Raw genomic sequence first — 18,698 nt, 5'->3', positions numbered from 1 at the left:
CTAAAGGCCCCTTACAGTCTTTGGTCATTTACCAAGCTGATTCAAGTCCAACTACTGCATGCATTTGGTCATTACACAAAATGTTCCTAAATATTTGGGGGGGGGGGTTCCAGTGTCAATAGGTTAATTTAGTTTGTGTGTATAGTTGCTGGTTTTTGATAAGGAGAAATTGGTTAAATAATACTTTTTTAAAAGTGAGCAAGATTTAAAYAAACATACTGTGTCGTGTCTCAACTAATCAAGTGTCAAAAAGTTACGCTTTGGCGCCATCTGAAGGCATTCCGTACATTAATGAAAAAAATGCTGAAATTGTTATTGGTTGTAGAAAGAAACACATTTTTTAAAGTTTTAATGGAAAGTAAAGCAATGTGATAAAAAAAAATAATAATAAAATATGTTTTCTGGTTCAGTGTGATTATTATTGTAACCRGCGACAAGATCCATTTTTCTGTTCTGGCTCGATTAACTCTACTTTGGAACTTACAAGCTGGCATCTTCTAGTCAGGTCTGCTACACAACGGGGGCAGTCGCTGTGTGGTCCCGGTCCGCCAAGTTGACGCTGCCGCCTCCGCCGCTACCGCTTTTTCCTCACTGGCGTGGTCTTTTTGTCCCGTATTTTCTTTTTCGCTTGCGCCTTTTTTGTCCCGTTCTGTCAGATAAATCGAGATGGGGAAGAAGGAGGAAGAGGAGATAATCAGAATCGCTAAAAAGATGGATAAAATGGCGCAGAAGAAAAACGGGGTGAGATGTTCTCAGAGAGATGAACGCTGTTAGCCGACCATGCTAGCATGGACGCTAATGGGATACGATGGAGCTCAGCAGCGGCTAATTTAGCTTCTAGCAAGTTCACCCAATAAGAACATTTCTGATGCAAATACTAGTTATTTATTCCGCGAATTTGCTCACACCTATCTCCAGCATAAAGACTCACAGCTAATATTCATGAAGTTTGGAACTAACCCGTTTGCTGACAAAAACAAGTTGTTGTTTGCTGTCAGTCTGTTTATTTGTGCTGCTAAAAAGTTAGCAGTTAGCAGCCTAATGCATTTGATACGGTGTGAATTAGCTTCTCCAGTTCGCCTTGGACACTCAATATGTAGCCGCCAAACAACTATCCATGCAATATTACTACCGTGTGTTATGAGCATTCCTAAAGTTGTAACAAGCTGTTAATTCAGTTATAGATTAATATGTAAACATGTACTACTCTGATTACGCTGAAGTCTGAGAACAATGTTTATTAACTCTTAAAATGAATCCTCGGGTTGAGCCCAAATTGTAATTTAAAGGGAATATCAAAAGCATCGGCCCTGAAACGAAAGTTAAGGATGAGGAAACTTTAGTTCTTTGTTTTGTTTTTGCAGCTTTAGTTGGTAATAGAACAGCATTCAATTAACAGTCCCTTGCTATTAAAAACACACTATCCCAAAGTTTGTTTATGTATTTTTTTTTTGTATGTTTTAAACTTCACTGGACCCAATTTGTTTGATTTTTACATTCTTTTATGTTGAGCAGCTCCAGCTTTTGTCTTTTAAGCTGAAGGGACCTTTACAAACGAATTTTTGTATTGAGATTAATATAAAATTTAATACACAATAATGTATCAGTCAGRGGGACTTGAAAATAAAATGTAAACTTTACCCTGCCATCAGTACAGTTGCTGTAGTGTGATTTCTTTCAATGATATTTGTTTGTATTATTTTAATGTCACTGTTGAAGTTTTTATTTAAAATATATTGAACATTAATATAACTTTTATTCATAGCRTTCGCACATAATTATGCACACACATTAAAAACCATAAGAAAAACAACATTTAATAAAAAATAATAACTCATTCAAAATCAATCATGTATTTAACCCTGTTATGTTTAAGAAAATCACACSTTAAATTTCTCTCTTTAATATCAAGTTTATTCAAGCATCATCTTATTTTTTGTTATACAACTTTGAGTCATTTTTACCAGTATTAAAGTAGGAATTGCTAATGGTAAACACTTCTAATTATTTTGAGTAAACCCAGCTGTTATGAGACATCAACCTACTCTAAAAGAGTCAGTTTCATAAATCTTTGTTGTGACATACTAACACTTGAGCTATAATGTTCTTAACATGAAACAACATACTAATCTCCAAGTGCTTTATGCCAAACTACACAGAGTCAYACCTTGTCGAAACAGTTGCCACAATATAGGATTAAAAGTAACGTTTGTTTCAAAATGACTTAAAATAGACACAGATAATTCAGGAAATCAAATTTTTATAGCCCATAGTTTAGTGTCTCTTTTACTCAAATGGAGTTTACTAGAAACGTCTCTTGTCTCCTTTTCTCTGCAGGCCGGGGCATTGGATCTCTTGAAAGAACTGCGAAGTGTACCAATGACTCTGGAGCTGCTCCAGGTTTTTAATGCATATTTTCTGTTTCTGTGTATTTAGGCAGTGTTTTTAGTCTAGATTACTGATTTTCTTTTTTTTTTCTACAGTCCACCAGAATCGGAATGTCTGTTAACGCGATCCGCAAGCAAAGCACAGATGAGGAAGTGACATCTCTCGCCAAGTCCTTGATCAAGTCCTGGAAGAAGCTTTTGGGTAATTTTTATTGTTGATGTTTTCTACTGATATGATAAGAATGATTGTAAAAAAAAAACAAAAAAATTGAGAATGTCCAGCAGTGTGATATCATTACCAATGAGCTCCACACATGACAATTGTGAGGTTCACAATTTTTTTACTGCTGAAAAATAAATTAATCAGCAAATTAGGAAGTAACTTGGTGTAGTACAGGTGCCAACATGACATGGATAAATTAGTTACTTATACAGGTTATAATTAATTGTTGAAGGGCACAAATAAATGTATCCAGAATTATTTAAACATGTCAGTAATTTATTAATTGCATAGTTAGATGTCAAATTGATCAGTAAAAATTTGTAGGTACGTTTAAAGGTACCTTGAAAGTTTAAAGTATCTGTTTTATTATGTAATTAATTAAACAGTTATGAAGATTGTTTTAGTTCATGGGTTTTTTGGTTTTTTTTTTTTACATTTGGATGTTAAAAAGACTTTAATATCTGATTGGCTAGTCTTCTCAGAGAGCTCACTTCAAACCAATCATTGTCTCCACTGAGCTTGAATCAGAGCATAAATTGATCAAATAAATTGATATGCTCTTGTAAACAAGATTGAATTCCATTTATTCTTTATAGATATACATGTTTAAGCTCACTTGTTCAGTATGTAAGACATGATTTATGCATTTGTTTTCTATGTTAATTTATCATTGCTACATTTAAGTCAAGATCATATTTTTAGATTGATTTGTGGAATTTCCAGGTTCTATATTTAGAAGCTGTCAACTCCTTGTTCAACAGTATGAATTCTATATCTTTTAATCAAATAAACTTGGGATTCATGTTTTCCAAACTTGGATAATTTACTCTTCAGATGAGCCTGGAGGTGGAGATAAAGCTCCAGATGAGAAGCGAAAAGAACAAACAACACCTGTCGTCTCTCCATCGCAGGGAAGCCCAGAGCCTAAGGAAGAGAGGTAGGAGAAACATTCTTTGAATGTTTTTATTTCCTTTTACTTTCTCTTATTTTTGYCGCAGTGCTTTGTTGCCTCYGTTGATTTCCAGCTTTCCTCCTACCGTCTGCAGCAGCTCCAGCAGTAATTCCAGCAGCAAAAGYGAAACTTCTGAAGTCGCTTCCAACACGTTTACCACCACCTCTCCTCGCGCCCCAACCACCTCCGACTCCATCCGGCTCAAGTGCAGAGAGATGCTGGCCAGTGCTCTGCAGACTGGAGGTATAAGCCAACACTGCACACCAACCCATGTTGTTTGGTTACTTTTTGCTGGTTTATGTATGTTAACTATGCTTGATCATTTTCAGAGGATCATATTGCTATCGGTGCTGATTGTGAGGAGCTCGGCGCACAGATTGAAGAATATATCCTTTACATTACAGAAATATCATGCGTGCATATTTATTTCTTTGTACCTAAAACCTTGTTGGGTTTCCTGTTGCATGAATTACTGCGTCAATACAGGTCAGTTCCAATGAATCCGTGGAACTGAGCTTTATTTGAAGCTCAGTTCCAGGGATTCATTCGTTATGTGTTTGTCTATATTTTGGAATAGTGTTATGACCTTTTTTTTTTAGACACACATTTCAGTGACAAACTCGATGAATCACTTCATATTTATTCTGTTAAGAAAAGAAAACAGAGTTCAACAATTGTCAATAACGGTTTTTATKTTTGGCCTTTTTGTTTTGTTTTGTTCTGAGGTAAAGAAAATTCCACCTCTTCAAAATATAATTCCTTGACCTGCTCCCACATATCTTCCAAGAGTTTAAGAACACAGACATGAAATATAAGAACCGTGTGCGGAGCCGGATCTCGAATTTAAAAGATATGAAAAATCCAAATTTAAGGAGGACCGTGCTCTGYGGGAGTGTAACCCCGGAGCGGATGGCCAAGATGACCGCAGAGGTATGGCGTCTGTTGGCGGTGCTAACTGTGTTCTTAATATTCCAATATTAGAATGACCAGAAATCACAACATATATTTAAAAGTTTGTTTGTTTTTCTCTGCTGTAACTGTTTAGGAAATGGCCAGTGATGAGCTGAAGGAAATGAGGAAGAATTTGACCAAAGAAGCTGTCAGGGACCACCAGATGGCCACCACCGGCGGCACTCAGACTGATTTATTCACCTGTGGCAAATGCAAGGGGAAGAACTGCACCTACACACAGGTAGAKATGAACTCTGAAAAGGCCTTTATTTATGTTGTGATGAAACACAAGGCAAATTTAATTTCAAATTTCCAGTTACAATGCACCCATTTGCAGTATTGTAAACTTTAGCAAGTATATTTATGTATGTTTACTTGTATAGTTTGATTTATTACTCTGACTGAATAATCAGGGGGATTTTAAAAGTACGACATTTGGTAGTAAGTTGTGTCAATTTTCTTGAATGACTTCTAGGTTCAAACTCGAAGTGCTGATGAACCGATGACCACGTTTGTCTTCTGCCAGCAGTGTGGAAATAGATGGAAGGTATGCAAATTGATTAGTTTTTCCTGGTCTAATCTTTGAAGGCAATTAGCATGTGCTGCTCCCTCTGACTCTAAATTACGCTTTTGAACTCGTGCATTTTGTTTTTTTTTGCACTGCATTCATTCGTTCTTGTCATTCTGAAAGAAATCTCACATTTAGTTTAGACACTTTCACCTCAGAACAACATGGGRATTTCTCCAGTAGGTTAAGGGATCTTTATGATCGGTCCACACAAAATAATTTGGCTTGATTTACATCTTGTGGTGTTTTCTGTTCTGACAGGTGAATCTAAAAAAATGTGAATATCATAAAAAAGTTTAATATTTTTTGTCATTTATTTTAGAAAGTGCGACTTGCATATCATTTCTATTCATTTCACATAGAAAATAGTTCTTACAACTTACACGTAGTGAAAACTAAAATTCAGCTTACCAGAAAACTGGAAAAGTACATAAGCTTAATAAAAAGGGAGGAATGTCAGGCGTACATATTTATTTCTCTATACCTAAAACCTTGTTGGGTTTCCTGTTGCATGAATTACTGCATCAGTGCAGCGTGAAATGGAGGTGATCAGCCTGTGGCTCTGCTGTTGCTTTGGCAGCGGCCTTCAGGTCATCTTCATTGTTTGATCTGGTTTCTGTCGCCTTCCTCTTAAAATCTTTTCTGAGATACAACATTTTGGTTTTCATTGTCTTAAAACRTAATCGTCAAAATTTGAAGAAATAGCAGTTTTAAATTCTACCTAAAAGAAATCCCACTGTTCAACCTAATGACAAGAAAAATAGGAAGAAAAATATTACTGGTGTTTTTAGTGTCATTCTGTTGTGGAAATTTAATGCAACTATTCCATGAAACACTTGTTTATTATATCTACACAGTACAGTATATTTAAAAACATTAGCTAGTAGTTCTTTACCATTTGTAGCCAGAGCTATTAAGACCCACTGTGAAAGGTTCAGATGTATAGAAAGGATCATGTAAATTTGTGGAAAAACTCATAAGGTCAGCTTAAAAACAACAACAACTTCATAATATCTGACAAACCTTGTCATGTTGCATTTATCAAAAAAGGTGGACAGGCCACAACAAGGACAAATTAAAGAATCACGAAAAACTGCAAACACACCACAGAACCTTACCACTAAGAACCTGGAGAATAACCAAAGTTTAACTTTTTGTAAATTTATTCAAATACAAAATACAAGATTTTGTATTTCCAAAATCTTGTATTTCCAAGTGACTTCCTTAAAGCACATTAAAACAAGATGCTGCTGTTAACAGCAGTTGTTGGTAAAATCGGTGATGTTTCTCACTGGATCTTCTTCTCGTCTTCCAGTTCTGCTGAATCCGCTGGCGACATCCACGGCACTCCCGACAAGTAGCAAAATTCCCGGACCAGGTTCTGTCCGCCTGCAGCAGAGCGGAGCTTTGTATTCTGTGGTTGCGTTGTACTCAACATCCAAGATGCCACTACGGTTACCGTTTGAGTAAATATCATGGTCATAGATTGAGCTTATTGTCACTTCCCCTGAGGCCCCTCTCTCCAAATCTCTTACTGTTGTTATTAGTTGTTTCTCGCTGTCAGATATATGCCATGAATCTTGTGTCATTCTCTTTTATCTGCGTTTTTATATGTAGTTTTAACACTTTGGATAATATTGTTTTTGTTTGTTTTTTTTTGCTTTCCCRGCACAGCATTGTATTGTTTTATTTAATTCCCCAATAAAGTGTAATCCATTTGATTAAAAAGGAGTTATTTTAATTACTCGTCTTTCATTATGCTCCACAGTCTACGCGAACCTTTACTATCGCCGTAATGCCTGTGAGTATCTGAGCGGACACACATCCCTGTACGAGTGTGTGGGAGTATATTTTTGTAATTGGTAGAATATTCATCACTTCAAAGTGAATGCAGATGTATGCATATTATTAATCTGTCTAGAGACAGGATMATGTCATTGGTTGGATCAGGAAAAACACAACTGTTCCCCCTTTCATGGAGCTTTTGTAATTGCCAGGTGCAAACACTCTGTGCTGATGAGCTGCTTTGCTGCCTTTCTGCGGGCCATGCTGAACCCAGACCAGTAATATGTTACAATAAAGAGCATTTTATGTCTAGAGTTACACATAGCACATATTTTAGAAGTGTTTAWGCGCCTTGTACTTTTCCTTTTTGAACTTTTTAAGATTAGAGAAACCTATGAGTGCGTAACTGACGTGGACATTACAGACTGAAATTTGTATTTCATTTTTGTCAAWCAACAATCTTACATTGATTGTTGATCGAACTTTAATAAGGCTATTGTTTTGATTTCAACCAGGAKTGTCCAATTTTAGTTTTCGAAAGCTACTGTCCTGCAGCCTTTAGATGCACCGCTGCCTCAACGCACGTCGGAAAGGTGGTTCGCCCAGGGCGCCAAACAGGACAGGACCCCCGTCCGCTTACATCATCACCCTCTATTCAGCTCCGACCTCTTTCCCTAAAGAAAAGCATCCCCACAGCATGACACTGCCTTCCACATGCTGAGCCTGCAAGACCGGTGTGTTCAAAGTCATTTGCATTTTTAGACTTCTGTTTCATTGATATTTTGCATGTAGGCAAGAAATAAATAACTTGTGGACTTATCTAACCAAAGTAGTCCCGTCTCCATGTTTACTCTGTCCCACTTTTTTTTTTAACAAGACCTCTTATGGGTGCTTGTGGCTCTTTCAGGATTTTTTAAATTTTCTCAGTATTATAGTGATAATTTGTACTATCACAAGGCTCTTGGGTTATAATAGCTGCTTTGTCAGACTTTCTATGATAATCAGTGTGAAATGGAGTGAAACTGTAATCACAAATGTCTAATTTGATCAACTCCATTAAAAAAAAGTTGGAATCTAGAAATTAATTTCAAATTTTGTCTTGTGTGAAACTGAAGATATTTTTAGTGACTTTTGAAACAAATCAGCAGATATAAAAAAAAAAAAATCTAAATATTTTAATAAAATGTTGAAAGTAACGACAACAACGATGCTCTTTGTTAAAGGTTTAAATAAAATGTTCTGACACCTAAACACATATTTGTTCCTTGAAAATYAATAAACAAATGACTTAAATTCCATTGTTGGACACTGCAGAAAGAGAAGGTGAAGATCTTCGTTTACTTTGACAAGATGAACCTGGCTTCTAGAAAAAGTTAAAATTACGAGTTGTTGAATGACGTTGAAATCTATGTGACGTGCAACTGTGACGCAGAAGAATTGAAGTCAGAAATGTTTTGGTATTTTTAAGGACATAATCCAAAGTAATTCAAATTTAATACAAGAAGTCTCTGAAGACCTGTTTGCAKACCATAAAATATGTGCTGTGCATAAATTTTGATTAGGGGCTAAATAATAMTAATAATTTTATGAAAACACAATAATATAGAAATATTGTGCTGCTTATGAAGAATAAGAAAAGAAAAAAAAACATCTGTTGCAATCTTAGCCTTGCAATCYCTAGGCTGAAAACTGCTGCTAGGAATAAACATAATAAGTTTCATAATTATTATTAAAGTCAAGATTCATTGATGAAATCACTCAAGAATGAGTAAAATTATTGTGCTTTATTTTATCTCAATCGAAATGCCCACAAGTCAGTTTTTTTTTCTTGGAGAGTAGCAGAAAAACAAACAAAAAAATAAAACCCTAAACCATACTGTAAACATTCACATTATTTGTTTTTTGAAAAATGTCTTCATAAGTAAACTCAGCGCAAAATAACACATTTCATATAGTAGTAAACAGAAGAAACAACATTTATAGGCATCACTCCAAACCATTGGCTTAGATTGTGTTTTGAGGTTGGATCTGCGCAGTTTAACCCATCAGCTCAAATTGCACATCGTATGTAGTGAGTCTGAGTTAACTCTAAGACAAGAGCCACCATGAAGCACACAGGTTGGCGAGAAGCTCCGACTCCTCACGCCCGGTCACAGCGATCTCTGTCTCCAGCCGACAAAGAGGCGCTGCTTCTCCTACCGCCTTCCACCGACGTACTCACAATTGAGGAATCGAGACCAAACGCGCGAGATATTTTGGCCAGTGAGAGGGACAATTTCCGGTAAAACTGGAGTCGTGCTCCAGTGAACGGCCTTTCGGCGCAAGCCAGCGAACAACTGTTGCCCATGAGAAAGATGTCAGAAAACTGAATGTCAAGGCACTTCCCCATGAGAGGATCTTGTCTTCGAGTGACACAATGTGAGGCAACAAAGTAATTCAAATAAAACTAGATATTCTAAGTATTAAACGCTTGGCAACTCCAATTTTACTCAACACTCTCTTTAAACACRTGGACACAGCTTTCATCATAGCTTTGGTGTTTCTGCTAACCTGGCAAGATCCTCAGACCATAATACTTCTTATCCATTTTTAAATATATGATTTTTTTTATGATAAATCTCATATGTCATGCTGTATCAATAGGTCTGCAATTTCTCATGACTTTCCAGCATGTTCTTTGGACAAACGTTAAAGTTTAGTTACTGCTAATAAAAATGATGTCATCGCTTTTACTTAACCAGTTAGCAAACAGCATAAACCAACTGTGTATAGTACATGTTTAGATGTTGTAATGAAGCCCGCTATCTCTTGTTTGTGGTCAGAAGTTYCCAAACAAATTTCCCGAACCATGGATGTACCTTGCTAGCATAACTCAAGAGCAATGCGCATTCGGAGGGCACCTGGCGCATCTCATCGGTTAACACATCAAATGAAATCTGAAGAACGACAGGTTGTTTTTTTTATAACTTCAACTTTTTATATTTAGGAATCTCAAAATCACATGGATTCGCATGTGATTGTTGGCACTCATGACCTCACACTGCAATGGGTTTGTATAAATGATGACACTGCATCTGAAATGGCACCAGTTTTGAAGTTRCCACTCTACAWGGCTGTCCACAGATTACTGATTGTTCCTCTGGACCAAACAAAACAACAAACTTTTTAACAAAAATATGTMTAATGGATGTTTGGCTGTTTATGGGTGAGGCAGAAAATKGATTTATTCWGTGCATCAAACTTAAATGAGTTCTGCGGTGGGAAACASAAACGGAGTAAACTAACTGAAGATGAACGTAAGAGTTTTAATGGTGTGAATGCATCCTCATAATACCATTTTGACAGCTACATCACTGTGGTGCGGTTAGGTGTTGATCAATAAAGTATGAGCTGAYTATACATAGTACTGCATGGCTCCCTGATATGAAATATTCTGGTRAAAGATGTTTAGAGAAATGGGCATCAGAGTGACGATACTGCTTTAGAGGAATGGGCATCAGGGTAACAATGCTGGTCAGAACTGGAGCACAACTTACATAAACTAAAACTAATTACCTTTTATTAACGGAAATAATATAGCTRTTATCAGGAAAACCTTGGAAAGTTGTTGAAAAATTACAGACCCATAAAAGAAAATAGCTTGAATAAAATGTCTTCATTTTTTGTGTTATTTACTCCATCAAAATAATTAAATATAATTTAAAAATTTTTTTGACATGTCGCAATATTAAATAAAATACTTTCTCTGGTAAAAATCTACTCAGCTTAGAATCACACACCAATACATCTTTGATAAACCTATGATTTGTGCAAAGTGTCCCACTAGCATTAGAAAAACAACAAAATTGTCTTATACTGGCAATTGATAAAGGTTAAAACACTCTTCACCATTACTGACTTTCATTTATTGCACCCTGTTACTTCTCTGGTGACCATACACACATCCTTTTAAACCACACACAGGTTGTGCATGAACTGGAGTTGCCAAGTCGCTGCCACGGATACTGAAGTGTGAGGTTAGGTAACAAAACGAAGTGAAATAAATAAGAATAAAAAAATTAAACAGTACCCCACAAAGCTGCCAGCAAGTCAAGCTAATGTGCAGCTTTGACTTGAGCTTTGATTTTCATACGCAGTAAATAGAACCAGGCGTTTCCACATAAAATACCCACAATTTCATTTGAACTATTTACAAACTCATAAATATATATGTATATATGTATAGATAGTCTACAATAGGAATCATTTTCCTCAAAAACAATCATACAAAAAACAACGGACCATAAAAAACTCTGAACACAAATAAAATAGAATATTTCTATCAAAAAAAAAAAAGAAAGAAAAGGAAAAACAGGATTAAAGTGTTATTCATATTCCTTTGGAGTGTTTTGCTATGTTGATCTGTAGCAGTACATGTGATGTCGAGCCCTCGGGAGGTTTTTCAGACCTGAGTTGTCTTCGGTCAGGTGCAGATCACAATATCGCTGAGATCCCTGGGAGGGGCCGGGGCCCGAGGCCTGGCTCATGTAATCCTACACTGAACATACAAAGAAGAAAACTTTTTTTTCTTTTCGTAAACTCGGGGTTTGGGTCGGGTGGGTTGTGGGGGATTGAAGGACTAAGAAAGGGCAAAGGGGATTAAAAGATCACAGGTTGTCGTTGCCACCCTAAGATTCGGGGGACTGCTCTGACAGAGGTTTGAGCAGGTTTTTGTACTCTAGGGAGTTCAAGTAGCGGGGATACGAGTCTCTTTGCATTAGCGTGTAGATCTGCAACTGGGCATCGTCAAACGTGTGCAAGTTGGGCTCCGGCATGTTCCTGTTAATCACCTCACGCACTCGGGAGTCAAGACTCACCTGGAAGTTAAGAAAGCACAACAATCAGGAAGAACAGAAGGTTTTCTGTTTCTGTAACAGGGATGTGAAAAATTGGATTTTTAGCTTTCTTATTAAGACTTGAAAACGTAGGGTCCTTGGGTTGCATTAGATTATTTCCTTCTAATAACTGGTCATTGTATTTGTGCAGAACTTGGATAAACTGTGCAGCAGTGGAGCACATGTGCAGTAAACATGTTGTCTCTAGGCTACTGAAGACCTGTTGTTCACACAACAGTGCATCTCTCATTTCTAYTTTCARAAGTTGGCATTTTTAGTACGGCATGTTTAGCTGGGTCTGACAAAAACTTTAGMTCATCTGTTGARTTAAAGYAAAAGTAAGAGTTCCATGAAACACACTCTAGAATACAGACATGATGGACTTTATTACCCCCTGTGTAGMGCTAAACTTTGTGCAAAGCTAAGTGTGTGAGGCTTCACCACAAGAACATGAAAGTGGCATCGACATACTCATTGAACTCAGACATCGCAAAGTTTCACCCATCAAGGAAACTCTATTTTACCAAAATACAAATCAATAAAGGTTCCACACCTCTTTCGGCGAGAGAATGGAGATGTAGTCCTCGTAGATGAGCCGGGCCTTCTCCTCGATCACACTTTTATTGGTCTCTTTGCTGAACTCCTCACACGCGAGCCAGAACAGCATGTTCTCCTCGCTGAACTCGGTGCGGAGAAATTGCCGGAAAGAGTTCCTCCCAGCTGGACAGCACATCAGCTTATCAAACGACTGCCCCCACGTGCTCACCTCCTCCAGCGTGGGCTTCGGGCTGCAGAGAGCATGAGAACATTGGAGCAAGTCTCTTTAACGTCAGATGGAGTAGAAGTCTGTTTTATTTGTCAGGCATTGTTGTGTAGGGATTTTAGCTCACCAGTCTTCACAGTCTGAGGTCCCTTCCTTGACGTCATACGATGCCTTTCGATTCCGTTCATCTCTGTCTTCATTCCTGTTGAGGACAGAGAGGAACACCTTGGCAAGAAGCACTCATTTCACAAATGTGGTCATGGATCTAACTTTGTAATTAAGTGGTGTGAATGATCACAATTATTTAAGTCAGTGTATTCATGAATCACTACGGTAAGTTCAAATGAAACTGTTCCAAAGTAGATGCTTCCTTCTTGGTCAACTTCACTGTAAAAAAGTGTATTAGGGCTGTAGTTCGTGTAATGGACTTATTTACATTAATCTCACTTAATTCTTTTGGTTTAGTGATGAGAACTTGCCGGAAAGTTCTCAACACTTTTTCGTGTTGAATTGACTTAAAAGTTACACATTTTAACTTAAAGGAACTTTTTACTTTGACTTTACTTGAAACAATTAAGTTCAATGCCACGTTCGTATCCTACATCTGATGTCATAACACAAGCTTCACAGATCCTGTACCAACCATGGTGCTGTGGTGGAGCAGAGGTAGTGCACAACCCACATAAGGGTCGCAGGTTCAATTCCCGGCCTGTTGACTCTGCCACATGTCTTTCCCCTCTTTCATTAGCCACTTTCCTGTCTAACTACTACCAAATGAAGGCAGCCTGAACCCAAAAGCTCCTTTATTAGTGTACTTCTTTATTTGAAGTAAACTAAATGATTTGAGTAAGACTGACTTAAATTTGCCAAATTAAACAAGCTTAATAAATTAATTTGGATAAACTTAACTGAATTACTTGTTACCAATTGAAGCAGCTCAATTAAGTTGGCTCAACTATTTTCTTTTTTCTGTTATCCTCTCATTTCATTTAAAGTTCTGTTCACTGTGGACAGTGAAACTACTAYCAGCTTCTAGTTTAYAACAGGCCCAAGTTTTGGTGGCTTCTGTTGTTGATCCTGACTTTTGAGGGGGTATTTGAAACTTGAAAACAATTGGGTGTTTGAACAATCAATTTACAAGAGTGTTTGAATACCCATTAAAACTAAAACATATAAAACGGGCTGACATTAAGCTTCTGGAATGGGCCTGACCTCAGACATATTAAAAATGTATGAACTATGCTTAGAAGCTGGGTTTGAGCCAAAAAAAACCAGCCAATAAAAATGAACTGTGTTATTTCTAATAAGGTAAGTGAGGATTAAAGTACTTGAGACTGTATAGATCATTTCGACCATATGGGTATTTGAGAAAATCGACAATAAGTTCTAACTTTTGCAATGAATAAGCATCCAACACCCAAAACGAGCAGTCCGAATGCACAATGAAATGGCCAGAATCAGTAACAATCCTGCCAACAGCTGGCTTTTTTCACCAACAAAGTAGCATTAGAAAATAATTTTTGTCATTAAGCGGCATATATTCATAATTATGTCAAATGTTGTATGCCCCAAATTGATATCTTGTTATTGTGAGTATCAGGTAAGTAGACATTCATAAGACTGTAATAAATTATTACTTTCATCAGGACTGACGTCTTGTTAATGCAATTAGATGTTTAAAATGAGAAACTAGTACAGCTTTATTTTTTTTACTGTAGGTCTAAATTTTAAAATTGTTAAAGTAGTTCAAGTAATTGAATAAAATATGAGCATTAGTTAATCATTTATACTCCTTCTAATTTCGACTGACTCAAATGCATCACTTTGAATGCAGCGTTGCCGACAAGCGAAGCGCTTACACAGACATGCATATGAAAATGATGTTCAGGCTTTCCTGAATGTAATGAGGCGGCTGCTGCTGAAGCGACATCCACGGATCACATGCAAATCTGTCAAGAGTGTAAGACAGAAGCTGACGCCTGCTTTTGAGACACTCGAGCTCAGGCGGCGGGCGTCTTGCGTGCGACGACGTCGGCCATGCTGCACCTCAGCAACAGGGTTCTCGGTTTGTGGAAGACCTACCAGGAGCAGCTACAGCAGCAGCACCAGCAGAAGCAACACGCGTTGGAGCCCCGCGGGTTGGCCTGGCTCGGCTGGTCCTGCTGGGCCGGTGCAGTTCCTCCCGCTGCCGACTCCTGCTGCACCGACATCTGCCTCTTTCGCATCTCCATCCGCTCTGATCCCATGGGCTACAGACAGCGGAGAGTGGGGGGGGAGAGAGAGAGCGAGAGAGGGTGAAGGGTTTGGAGTGTTGATGTCAGGAATAGTATGTAACTGAGATTTTATCTCGCAAGAAAAGCTCTTGGCCTGCAATGCATTAGTGTGATGGAAATCAGTTCCAGTGTAACAAGTGTAGCAAGGGCAGCACTGGGTGTAATGCTGCAACGTGACAGTAGAGAAGATGGTAGTGTGAAATTATGACATTCAATCCATTTTTTTTGGCAACCCGTTGAAAGGAAAACTAAAGTAGAAAGAGACACTTTTCATAAACACCCTTCTAATTGTTTATGAAGAGTGAAATCTGTGGGAATGGGAAGAGTTTCGTGATGACACCTAAATGTTAGAACGTCCCTTAACAACGGTTAAAATCAAACATATAATGTCCAAATCTGAGACTTCCCAGCTAAATGCAGCAGACCAGATGTTATTTGACTCAATCATGTGCTGGCATGCATTGCCGGACACTCTGAGGCAAGACAATTTAACTCTCCTGAAGCTGTCAGAATGTGGAAATGACTTTTGCTATTTTCTTCTTTAAATCTTTATCTTAGCCCTGGCATAATAATGTATCTAGAAATCTCTAACTAGTTCTCTGTTTCTGTTTATGATTCATAAATGGTAACATTTAAAAATAAGAATAGCATGGAAGCTGTTGTTAACTCCCCCCCTCCCCTTTTTTTTTTTTTTTTTTACAATATTTGCGTTTGCCTGGAAAACATTGTGGAGAATGACACCCATGATATACTGTGTAATGTTACCATGGCAACCGGCCATTTGTATACACTATGGTAACTCAGAGGGGACAACATTAATCATTTACCAAAATCACCTTCATTTACAGGCTTGTGTTCACCTATGATTAGCTGAGATAAAGATTGCTTATGAGACTCGAGTTCCAAACCCTGATTCTAAGTTGAGCCTAAAGTCTTTAGAGGATAAATCAAAGTTGAGAGTTTCAGATCAAACTCTCAACTAGTGATCTTTGAGGTCACCCATATGGAATGTGGGGTTGATCCATATTGGGATGTAGTCTCAAATCAGTAATCATTATGGGGCTAGTCATCATTTCTATTTGGCCAATTAAAGCTGTAAATTCCTCTCACATATCTTGTACGTACTGCTCTGGGTAAAGCCAGTTAAGATGTAGACCACAACACTTTGGTTTATCTGATCCCCCAGCTGCATGGTTTGAAATTATACATGACTCGTGATCTTATGGCATCAAATACCATTTTATAAATCACATAACGATTGATGTAAAGTGGTGTGTGTGTGTGTGTGTGTGTGTGTGTTGTTGTTGTTGTGCCATTTTTGCAGAGAATTTATCTGAGTCTCAAATCTCTCCTCTTGGGTGCCCCCTGCTGGCATGGGCACCCTCTTACTTCGCTTATGCCTTGGGCTGGCTCTGGCCGTGTAGGCTCCTGTCATCATGCAGGCTATACAGGAATTGCTGTTCTAATTGTGAGTGTGGATATCTGGCCTATGCACAAGAATCCCATCGGTTTGCAGGCCTATAGACAGACAGGAATGCGAGCTGATTCTAACAAACGTGTCATCGCCGGGTCAGACTCTGCCAAATCCTGTCAGATCATTTATATAACAAAGCGGACTCTTCCGACACACGGCATCGTCCGGACACTACCTGGCGCAAGACACGAAGCCTTGAAATATGTCTGAAGATTTTGGTGTAAGGGAGACGAGTGGGGGTGGGGGTGCTGAAAGCGCAGCTTGCAAATCTATATCTCAGCATCGTTCTATCGCATCCTTTTCAATGAATACACCATTTAGCCATTTCTAAAATGGACCCGCGTTTTTTTTGTGTGTGTGTGTTTTTTTTTATTACTATCATTTGCTTGGTTTTGTCGTTCAGTTCTTTTTTTTATTCTCAGATTACCCGAGCAGGCATCAGCCCTCAGACGTCGTGCGTCTTGCCAAATGGTACATTTTTACGCATTAGGCATTGGGTGTACTTCAAAGCTGGCACTAGCAGTACGCTAGGGTTTGACTCAAAAGCGATATAGAGAATGGAACGGAGGGGGCGGGGGTGGTCGTATCTTCTGAACGCATAAATCATGAAAACTCTAACTAAATCACTGTTCTCCACAGGGGATTATGTGTCCCCTTACTGATTTCACAGCTGAAGTAATAATAATAATAATAATAATAATAATAATAATAATAATAATAATAATAATAATAATAATAATAATAATAATAATAATAATAATAATGATGATGATGATGATTAAAATACTCCACTGGTGAGTCGCGCATCACATCAATTGAAAGTGCCATCATGAAGAACCATAGAGCTTCATCGCCCTGGACAACCACCGAAAAGACACTGCCTAGATCTGTTAATAACATGCCGTTAACAAAAAAAAAAAAAACGACCTTAAACGCTCCGACCATAAAATCCCACCTGCAAAGATACAACTGCTTACTCCCAGTACTTACAATTTCACCATGTATGCACCACGAGAAGAGGAATTCTCTGCTTTGATTACATCCGATGGAACATAAGGCTTTTTTCCCCCTCTCCTCCGACCGGCTGCTTCTACTCAGTACGCATGCGTCTCCTCTCCAACTCGTAGTAGCCCAGTGAAGAGCGTAAACCCCGACAATATGTCACAGGTTTACAGTGCAGGTCGTTTAACATGAACGAATGTTACAAGTACCGTCCGATGGAGTCAAATTATAGTAGGAAATACGGGTGCATCACCGTGGATGAGAATATAATCAGAAATGTAATTTGTTTCAGTAATTAAACTCAAAAGGTGAAACTCAAATAAATCATTACACACAGACTGATATATCTGAAGTTTTTATTTATGTCCATTTCAATAAGATGTGATTTACAGCTGATGAAAACTCCAGATTGTTATTTTTCCCCAGAAAATAAGAATGTTACATCTAATGAGAAAGGGATTTTGTAATGTAGCAATGGATTGTTGTAGCCATGCTGGCCTAGCTATTCATGGTAAAGCAGTCAATCACTGACTGCTTCCACACAGAAAATAAGCTAARGAGTTGTTGGTATAGAATCTGACTGTTAACACAGTAGTGTATCCATGAATACTTATAGAAAGTTTGGTGGAAGGAAGATGTATATTGTCTTTCTCTTATCAGAGTTTGTGACGAGAGATTGTCAGGTGTAGGTGAGGAAATCTAAATATCCCTCAAATCTAAATATCCCTCACCTTAGCACAACACAAACACTGAATAAACACATTAAGCTTCAATTKCAGTYAATTTATATTACATTGGGTTGCAGCTGATAAATACTCAAAGCTGATGTTTTTATTGCAGTGATACATAATAGCCATAACTAATATTTAATACAGAAATATTCTGGACCCTGATCCAGATCCCTGATTTAACACTTGTCTAGCAAACGGTCCTTGACAGGATGAGAGTAAACAACAAAAATGATTGAGAAGCTGACTGTTCATAGAATGATGTGTCCAGTTATTAACAATAGAGACAAGCTGAAAGTTTCTATTCAAGCATTTCAGACTTTGTTCCTGCCTCTGAAGAGTTATGTAGACATATGAGATTTATCTCTGTGCGTGTATTGAATCTAAATAATTGTTACATTTTCTTTTTTGACTTAAATAATATGTGAGTTTCTAATCAAAAAGTCACATGTAGACATGATTCAATTGACAAAACAGAATCAAAAATCATTTGTAAGTTAAATTTTTTTTAAATGAACTGCGGAAATGTTCAGTACTTAAATTTATAGASATGCTACTCTGGCACCATGTGTAGCATATCGAATGATGCTTTATAAACAATAAACATTTTCTGATTTGTAGCAACCTTTGGAAAAGAAGAAATGCTGAAGATAAAAATAATAATAAACACAAATGTCACCTGAAAGTTCTCCTAAAACTACAGTAGTATCTCTCTCTC

The 18,698-nt window shown here is 37.7% G+C and overlaps 2 protein-coding genes across 4 annotated transcripts in view; one reads left to right on the top strand and one right to left on the bottom strand.

Annotated features, from left to right (window-relative positions):
• Positions 1-519: 519 nt before the first annotated feature.
• On the top strand, positions 520-7,690 carry tcea1 (transcription elongation factor A (SII), 1). Of its 2 annotated transcripts, none has more exons than XM_008434497.2 (10): positions 520-741; positions 2,338-2,400; positions 2,484-2,589; positions 3,445-3,547; positions 3,660-3,805; positions 3,892-3,948; positions 4,338-4,492; positions 4,608-4,754; positions 4,989-5,060; positions 6,397-7,690. In XM_008434497.2, exons 1-10 carry the CDS (start codon positions 667-669, stop codon positions 6,403-6,405), a joined length of 933 nt encoding a protein of 310 aa, XP_008432719.1. In that variant the 5' UTR covers positions 520-666; the 3' UTR covers positions 6,406-7,690. The 2 variants fall into 2 exon arrangements, with proteins under 2 accessions (XP_008432719.1, XP_008432718.1); XM_008434496.2 differs by having other exon boundaries at positions 3,657-3,805.
• Positions 7,691-8,948: 1,258 nt separating this feature from the next.
• The window catches only part of rgs20 (regulator of G protein signaling 20), a 22,659-nt gene continuing 12,909 nt past the window's right edge, over positions 8,949-18,698 (bottom strand). Inside the window, exons 1-5 of one of the 2 annotated variants that reach the window (XM_017310230.1) lie at positions 17,241-17,364; positions 14,586-14,752; positions 12,631-12,705; positions 12,294-12,528; positions 8,949-11,722 (exon numbers count right to left, since the gene is read on the bottom strand). In XM_017310230.1, the coding sequence (XP_017165719.1) occupies positions 11,534-11,722; positions 12,294-12,528; positions 12,631-12,705; positions 14,586-14,749 (663 nt within the window). In that variant the 5' untranslated portion in view covers positions 14,750-14,752; positions 17,241-17,364 and the 3' untranslated portion in view covers positions 8,949-11,533. Of the gene's footprint in view, positions 11,723-12,293; positions 12,529-12,630; positions 12,706-14,585; positions 14,753-17,240; positions 17,365-18,698 lie in introns of those variants that run through there. The other variant, XM_008434495.2, reaches the window with a different exon arrangement.

Source organism: Poecilia reticulata, linkage group LG17, assembly GCF_000633615.1.
Source record: "Poecilia reticulata strain Guanapo linkage group LG17, Guppy_female_1.0+MT, whole genome shotgun sequence".
NCBI lineage: Eukaryota > Metazoa > Chordata > Actinopteri > Cyprinodontiformes > Poeciliidae > Poecilia > Poecilia reticulata.
The sequence above is the reverse complement of the archived record's forward strand: the minus strand, read 5'-3'. Positions and strand labels throughout refer to the sequence as shown.